Here is an 8,590-nt window from a genome sequence, read left to right on the forward strand (position 1 = left end):
GGCTCATCCGAGCAAGGACAAGGGAGCTTGCCGTAGAACACACAGCGAAGACCGTCCAGCTACTCACGGACCTGGGGTTCTCCATCAACTTCCCCAAATCCCACCTGGTCCCTTCGCAGGTCGCCCTGTTTCTGGGAGCCAAGCTCGACACAGTGGCACGGCTGGCCTCGCCGTCCGACAGGACGAAAGCCATCCTGGGCAAGGTGCAACGCCTGCTAGCCACGGACGTAGCCAGGGTAAGATCCATCGAATCCCTTCTCGGGATGATGTCCTCCTGCATCTATCTGGTACGCCTGTGCAGACTTCGAATGCGTCCACTGCAAGAGTTCCTCGACGCATGCTGGATCCAGGTGACGGGCAGCTTCGAGGACAGGATACCGCTCAACGAGACCTTCCGACGAGCGAATCGGTCGTGGGGCACCCGCACTCATCTGACGGCAGGCACAGACTTTTAGACCCCAGCTCACCAGGTAAGGGTGACGACGGATGCCTTTCTGGAAGGGTCGGGAGCGCATACCGGAAATCTCCAAGCAAGAGGCCTTTGGCTCCCGGAGGAAAAACAGCTTCATATCAACATTTTGGGGCTCCGCACAGTGTTTTGGGCCCTCAGGTCCTTTCTTCCGTCCCTCAAGGGCAAGGTGGTGAGGATCTTCACCGACAACACCACCACAATGTTCTACATCAGGAAGCAGGGTGGAACCAGATCCCCAGCCCTGTCCAAGGAATCCCAGGATCTGTGGCATTGGGCCATCGGCCAGGGGATGTTTCTGGTACCTTTTCATCTGGCAGGGATAAAGAACACCATCGCCGACTCACTCAGCAGGGAGCTGCGCTCGTGCCAAGAGTGGGAGCTGCGCCAGGATCAAGTGGATCGACTCTTCAGGCTGTGGGGCAGACCCCAGGTCGACCTCTTCGCGACGGCGATGAACTCCAAGTGCCAGAGGTTCACCAGCAGGTTCCCCCAACCGAGGAGCATGGGCGATGCGTTCTCGTTCCCCTGGGGAAACCTGTTCCTCTATGCTTTCCCGCCGTTGCCACTGCTACTCCGGCTCATCAACCAGCTGAAGAGGTCCCGGTGCAGGATGATCCTCGGCGCACCGGCGTGGCCGAGACAGATCTGGTTCCCGGACCTTCTGGACTTATCGGCGTCCCCACCAGTCAAACTGCCTGTGGACGCGGATCTTCTCTCCAGAGAAGAAGGCGCCATTCTTCATCACGACCCAAAGTCGCTGAACTTGCAGGCCTGGCTACTGCAGCACTAGAGTTTGGGGGATACGATATACCGGCCGACTGCAAAGAGGTTCTTGCAAAGGCCAGGGCGTCCTCAACTCTCAAGTGTTACGGACACAAATGGAAGAGGTTCTCTGTCTGGTGCCGGTCACAGAAGATTAACCCTCTGCGGATTACGGCCCCTCAAGTACTGCCGTACCTACTGTCGTTGGCCAAGGCTGGACTAGCTCATGCCTCCATCAAGATACATCTGGCTGCCATCTCCAGATACACCAGGACAACAGGACGGGTGTCCTTGTGGTCCCATCGCCTGGTGAAGGAATTTATGAAGGGACTATTCCGCTCGTTCCCGCCGGTGAAGGCCCCAGCCCCGGCGTGGGAGCTCAACGTGGTGCTGACTAGGCTCATGGGGACTCTGTTCGAGCCTATGCATATGGCACCATTGAAGTTCCTATCGTGGAAAACAGCTTTTCTTGTGGCCAACACCTCCGCACAGCACGTGGGAGAGATTCAGGCTCTATCTTGCAAGCCTCCATACTTGACTTTTCACAACACGAGGGTGGTGCTCAGGACACACCCCTCCTTCATGCCCAGGGTGCCGTCGGACTTCCACCTCAACAAGCCCTTGGTGTTACCAGTTTTCTTCCCGTCGCCTTTGTCGCCGGCCGAGAGGACTTTGCACTCGCTGGATGTAGCTACAGCGCTGAAGTTCTACGTGGACCGCACAAAGAGTTTTCAGAAGACGTCACAGCTTTTTGTGAACTTTGGACCTGTGAATCAAGGGAAGGCTCTCTCGAAGGCTTCCATTTCCAGATGGCTCTCCGGCTGTATCATGCACTGTCACCGGTTGGCAAACCGACCGCTGCCCAGCCGTCCGAGAGCCCATTCGACCAGAGCGATCGCTGCTACCACGGTGTTCTTGTCTGGTGTGCCCCTGCTGGACATCTGCAGGGCTGCTAGGTGGAGGTCGACGCACACCTTCACGAAATTCTATTGCGTCGATCGGGATTCCAGGGAGGAGTCCAGGGTCGGCCAAGCAGTGCTGCGCAACCTGTTCACCTGAAGGGCCTGGTGAGGAGGTAAGGGTTGCTTAATGTTATGAGGTATTGCTTAATGTTGAGCCTTTTGCCACGTCCTGTGGTTGTGCATGTGTGTACTGCTATGTAATCTTATATTCATGAACATGTAAATCCATGCCAGACCCCATGCTGGAGAAGGAACAAGTTACTTACCTTTAACTGTTGTTCTCCAGCATGGGTCTGGCATGGATTCACATGCGAACCCTCCCGCCTACCCCTCTGTGGCTCTTCACTTGGTCATACTGCCACTTTACGTGCTACCAAATCTGAGGATGGCTGCCGGATGCGGGTCTTAGGGAGAGGGCAGTCATTGGCTGTGGGCAGTATGACCCAGAGATCAGTGATTGGTTACTACTAAGAAAGATAGATCAGAAACGAAACTGATACTGATTTTTTTTTTCTGTACTGAGGATTCCCGGCCTGATGACGGGGAATATTCATGAGCATGTGAATCCATGCGAGACCCATGCTGGAGAACAACAGTTACAGGTAAGTAACTTGTTCCTTACTTTACTTTTAAAAGAGAGCATGGGGAGCACCCTAGGGGAACTCCAGAAGTGATCTGGTGTTATCCATCGGAAGGGACACAAAGCCTTCTTTGAGACCTCTGATCTAAAAAGGAGGAGCTCAACGGCCAGCCAAGGATGGAAGACAAGCTTGATCATGATATGATTGAGTAGTATGTGATGGTCCATCAAAGGTGGCCAAGAGTCCCAACAGGCATTTACTGGTGCTCTGTCTTGATCCACTTCTGAGAGAGCACCATCCAAAAACATTGAGGAGAGCTGATTCGATGCCCTGTTCAGGAAGATTCTCAGATTGACGGATCCAATGTATGTTTGAAGCTGATGTGCTTCTTAACCACTTTTCCTTTTAAAAAAAATATATATTTTTATTAGGTTTTATAATGCATCCATACAAAACCCCTGCTCTCTGCCTACCCCCCCCCAAACACCCAACACCAGCAACAGAGCCCTCTAGGTCACATCACATAACTCATAACATAGGTCACCCTCAGATCAGCGTAATCCATGGTTTAGCCACGTGTTTAAAAGACAGTTCTCAGCGCCCTTGGTTTAAAACAACGTAGACTCATAGAAGTCAAGTGTTGAATCCGTGGCCTCCATATTGTGTCAAATTTCCCTAGACTGCCTCTAAATTGTGCCGTTTGTTTCTACATAGCTGCTATTTCCCAAAGCTTATGCAGCCACTGGACCACTGACGGTACTTCTTTCTTGCCCCACATTTAAGTAATCACTAGTTTCAACACCAGCATCAGGCACCTAATGAGTCTTATCTGATTCTCCATCCCATCCCATTCCCCCTCTGACGACAGACCCCACAGAATAAAGGCTCGCCTCCAACTCCCTCATGGTCAGCCGCTTCTCGAAGCAACGAGCTGGGGGCAGATCTCTCTCCGCAGCAGGGGCCTCCCTCTGGAACAGCCTTCCTGCCTCCCTGAAACTTGAGGAGAACCATCTCCGGTTCCGGAAGCACCTCAAAACCTTCCTCTTCGCTTCTGCCTTCTCTCTCCCTCTCCCCTGCTAAACCTGCTTAACTCCCCACTGAATTCTGCACTATACCTGCATCTGGGCCACTCTCAGCGACCTCGGTCCAGGGCCCAGCCACTCTCCACTTGCACTGCCTCCCTGGCTCCCCCTGCACTGCGGGACTGTCACTGTATCCCTACAGCCCCCTTCCCAGCTCTGCACTTACCTCGCACTTGCCACCAGCTGGCCCTTTTTATTTATTATTTATTATTTATTTACGCTACTTACCTTGTACTGCACTTTCCCTCCCACCTCCTCCCCCTGCACTTTCTCCTATTCCCCTTCCTCTGCACTTGCGCGATCTGAATGACACCTGGCCTAGTAGGATCGTTTGTCTGTCTTCCCCTTGCTTCCCTCCCTCCCTGCCTCGTCGCGCCTTGAAACACTTGTGTATAGGCGCGTTACAAATACCTTATCATATCATATCATATCATACACACCTCATTCCCCCCACTTCGTATATCATGTCTTCTATGGCTTTCCATAACACTCCCAACTTTGGGCAGCTCCCCATAATGTGTGTTAATGTTCCCTCCTGATCGCACCCCCTCCAAAATGCGCCATCTGATTGTTATTTAAATCTGCGTAGCCTGTCTGGGGTAAGATGCCACCTGTGCCCCCCGACACCCTCCCCACCCCATTTTTTTTAAAGTTAGTATTGATCTTTGCATGTTGAGTGTCCTCTGTTTGGGCTTGGCAGTGGAACATTCTGGAAAAGGTAAAGTAGCCTAGGTAGCACATTCGGTATCCAGTGATTACAGAGAAAACGATTACAGAGAGGGAATATATAATGAAACAAAAACAGTGAAAAAACACTGAATTGTTGTGGAAACATAGATGGGGCATGGGGTAAAGGGAATAAAACTGGTTGAGGTGGATATAAACACATAGGGAAACAGTTGGCTTGATGGAGGACCCCCCAAATAGGAAAACAACATTTTGTGAGTCATTGAATTATATTTTACTATGAACTGTTTTTGAATAAAATTGGTATTTTTTACTGCTCCTCACCACGAGTTGGAACTGGTTATTGTTAAATATTTCCCCACTTGGAAATCAATAATGATGTACACCGATAACTCCCTCACCTACATTTTAGAAAAAATGTGCCAGAGTCCTTCCTTAGTTTTTTGGGTGTTCTCTATGGACTATGCATGGAGAGTATGAGGTTAAATGCATGGTCTACATTCTAAGCACTAACCCAAAATTGGTATGATGGCTAAACTCTAAATCAACTTGCTTTAATGTAGGGCTAAATTCTCCATGCTCCTAGGATCAGTGTGAAGGTTACCACCAACATTCTTCTTGTGCTTATTAGATTTGGACATCTTGTTGTGCTGTAGGCACTTCTGTCCGCCCCCAGGGACCTATCATCATGCTATAGGCCCATTCCCTTCAGACCAGGACACAATCCTGGGTGACCGCCGTCAGATTATCACATCTCATCTCCTGACAGCCTTCAGGCCTTATCTGTCTGGGCCCCAGTCTCTGTAGTCTTACAGCAAGCCTCTCCCTGTTGTGGCCCTTATGATAATCTATACAGGGCTCAGGCATCACCTCTGTGTCCAGACCGGGGTCCCCATGCACCACATCTCCTCCCATTCCTCTTCCGCCTTCGATTTGCTTCAGGCACCCAATTTTCACTGGGCCACAGTGGGCAGGCGGCTTGTGTCCCCTCTTCGTCACGCCACCCGCTCTCTCTCCGCTCTTTTTCCTCTGCCTCCTTTATGTTACCATTTTGCCTCCTATAGGTCCTCGTATGAGGTGCCCCATGTTGTGCCTTGCCTCTTTTGGTTTGGGGCCCTCAGTGTTCGCTCGCAAAGCGTAGGAGCACATGGGGGGAGGTGAAGCCTCCCTGCTCTTCTGAAAACCCCTCTGGGGATGCAGGCGTCCAGTGACAGGGTGGCCAGCCCCGATGATGAACATTGTCCCATTTCTTCAGTGTAGTCGATCCAATACCACAGCAGTCCACCCCCCGCCCCCATGCACCTCCATAGACGATGCCTCTGCCATCTTGGGGCCATGCTGTCTACTCTTTACCATCAGTTCTTCGCATGAATCGCCTTGTCTCTCATCAAGACTTCACCATCGGCTGCCAGATGTTTGGTGCATCCTCCACGGGTGGGGAGAGACGGTTGATTTGATGGGCCTTCAGGGTATGGCTCCGAGAGCTGCCGTTCAGGCGTCTGCTCCATAGGCCATCTTGGACACACCCATTTAACTAACTTTTTGAAATGTTTTGTGTACTTCGTATGCAAAGTCATTGGAATGCTTTAGTGAGTGTATATATTCTGTATTTTTCAGATGATCTTGTTCATCTCATGTAGGGCTGGTTGAGTTGCCAGAATTCGATTGTGTTTTTGCTGTTGTTTGTACAGTGATATCCGCTGCAGATGGAATATTTTTGCTATGCTCCATTATAACCAAGGTTTTGCTTGGTTTAGAGGGAGATTTGATGTGATGTTCTGGAGATTTGGCGGGAAGAGGTAAGCAGAAAGGGAAAGAATGACGACATCTAAAGCAAATCAAGATCTACAATATTCCACTACATTGATTTTTTGTGAAAAAATAAAACAATTGTTTCATTATATTTACTGCTGTTCAGGAAATTAGGGTAAATCTGTTTGAAAGAAAAGTCATTTAAAACATGTCATCTAATCTTTAATGTACTTAGCTCTCTATCCCCTACCGTTGTCTATTTTTGCTATCATGTACCGTGATCCACAAACGTACACGTTGCACTCATGTATGCATGTCTGTCTTTGCTTCCAGTCCCACCACCTATGTTTTGGACGAAGATGAACCTCGCTTCATTGAAGAAATTGATTACAGTGCAGAGAGCAATGATGAAGCCGATGTCGATCTGGTAGACATCCCCACCGACTACGAGGCCTCTGGCATAGAAGATGAGCCAAGTGACTTGGAAACTTCCACTAAACCATTCCTTTGAATGCCTGCACAGCAGTGAATTAAATGCCCAGTAGAATGCCGTTTTCCAGAAAGATGAGCGATACAGAGGTAGAAGTGGCGCTTAAAGAAGTCGACCACTGAAGATGTGTGCCTAGAGGCAGATTGGTTCATAGACAATAAACGTGTTCCCTGTTCATGGTTTAATGGTATTTGTTTCATTTAATGTCTTTTGTGCTTTCCTTTTAGCATTGGATGTACAAAGGGATTGATGAGCTGTTTTTATCTCTTGAAATAAATTGGTGCATGACATCGTCTTCATACCTGGTTCCCCAATTACACCATCCACACACTAGGCCAGAGGTTATATCTATCCACTCTGAAGTGTTGGATTCTCTGAAATAGCGGGAGCTAAGACGAATGCACTCTGAGCATTGTGAATGGTAGTTATTCTTTCTAAAGTTGTGTTTGTGCCTTTTTTTTTAACGTGTATGGTTTCTGTTGCCATTTGTTTTTGAAGGTTGGACGAAGAGCAGAGACAAAATATGACATTAAGGAGAAATCAGCAACAGTTTTCTACCTCTGGATGGATAGTCATAACATTGTCAGCTTGAACTTCCCGGTTATTTTCTTGATTTTCTTCCCGGGAAGGCAGGTTTGAGAACAGTATTGAATGCACCTTGAGTGTATGCAAACTAGTGCAGATTCGGAATCAACCTCTTGGCGCATAACTTAACAGTGTTACCTGCTCCGCAAACAATGCATTTGTACAGTTTTATTTTAAATGTTGCAATTTAAAACAAGTTATTTATTTCTATGAAATCATTTTCAGTATTTTATTGTGTTTTAAGTAATCCAAAACTTGATTTGAAACCATGTCATTCTACAATAACCGAATTAAAAAAAAAAGATTTTTTTTTACTTGTCTCTTTGGTTTATTGCCCTTTCTTCAGAAACGAGTTTACAGGTGATATAATATTGCAGTAATGTTAATAGCGTTTATGTATAAGATGCCAGAAATGCTTTTTAATTGCTATAGCAAGCATCATTAATAAGACTCTTTTCATTGGTCATCAAAACATGTCACTCACTGAAAGCCAAAGGGTGCTGGGACTTTGAGGCTTTTCTGTGGATTCCCTAACTAACAGCAAGCATTGCTGGAGGCCATTCCAACGTATATATATCATGTATGGCTCCCTATTATTTGCTATGAGTTTTCAGACATTTACATTTTTCCATTTTATTTTTTGACATCTGTTACCTATATTATTTCTACAAAATTATGGATAAGTAGGTTTTGTTCTTGTTCAGAAACACTGTAGAGCATATACAATCCCCCACATGGAGGTTAATAGAATTGTCATTCCCCAGTGGGTAGCACCAGAAGATAATGGCACTCTCTAATATACATTAACAGGAGATAATGCCGTTCGGGCTGCAGCTGAGAAGAGTCCTTGATGCAATGTTTTATGTTCGTCTCCATGTGTTCCTCTGTCTTTCATGTTCTAGAATGTCCAATTAAAGGGCCGAGTTTCCTCTTGTAAATGTTCTGCAATCTTCTATTAATGTGCATGTAGGGGTGTGATCTTGCTGTGCAGGGTGGGTGTTTGATGATCAGGTGATGAGTAGCTGCCAGCAGTGGCTCCTAACGCAGCCTTGACTGCACAAAGCAGCACCCTGCACCCCTCCTTGAAAGGAGGGGAGACAGAGCTGGGATTTAATAGGCCCACTTCGGAGTTTGCTATGCGACCTGAATTTACAGACTTGAAACCCTTTGGGGCTGACTCAACTTTTTATCCCTCTGGGGATGGATTACCATTTATT

At 48.0% G+C, this 8,590-nt stretch overlaps 1 protein-coding gene across 4 annotated transcripts in view; it reads left to right on the forward strand.

Annotated features, from left to right (window-relative positions):
• AGTPBP1 (ATP/GTP binding carboxypeptidase 1) overlaps positions 1 to 7,687 on the forward strand; it is a 2,604,148-nt gene extending 2,596,461 nt beyond the window's left edge. For all 4 annotated transcript variants that reach the window (XM_069625853.1, XM_069625856.1, XM_069625854.1 and 1 more), the window contains one exon: positions 6,632 to 7,687. In XM_069625853.1, coding sequence (XP_069481954.1) covers positions 6,632 to 6,809 — 178 coding nt within the window. In that variant the 3' untranslated portion in view covers positions 6,810 to 7,687. The remainder of the gene's footprint in view (positions 1 to 6,631) is intronic.
• Positions 7,688 to 8,590: the final 903 nt, after the last annotated feature.

Source organism: Ambystoma mexicanum, chromosome 6p, assembly GCF_040938575.1.
Source record: "Ambystoma mexicanum isolate Mex_15411 chromosome 6p, UKY_AmexF1_1, whole genome shotgun sequence".
NCBI lineage: Eukaryota > Metazoa > Chordata > Amphibia > Caudata > Ambystomatidae > Ambystoma > Ambystoma mexicanum.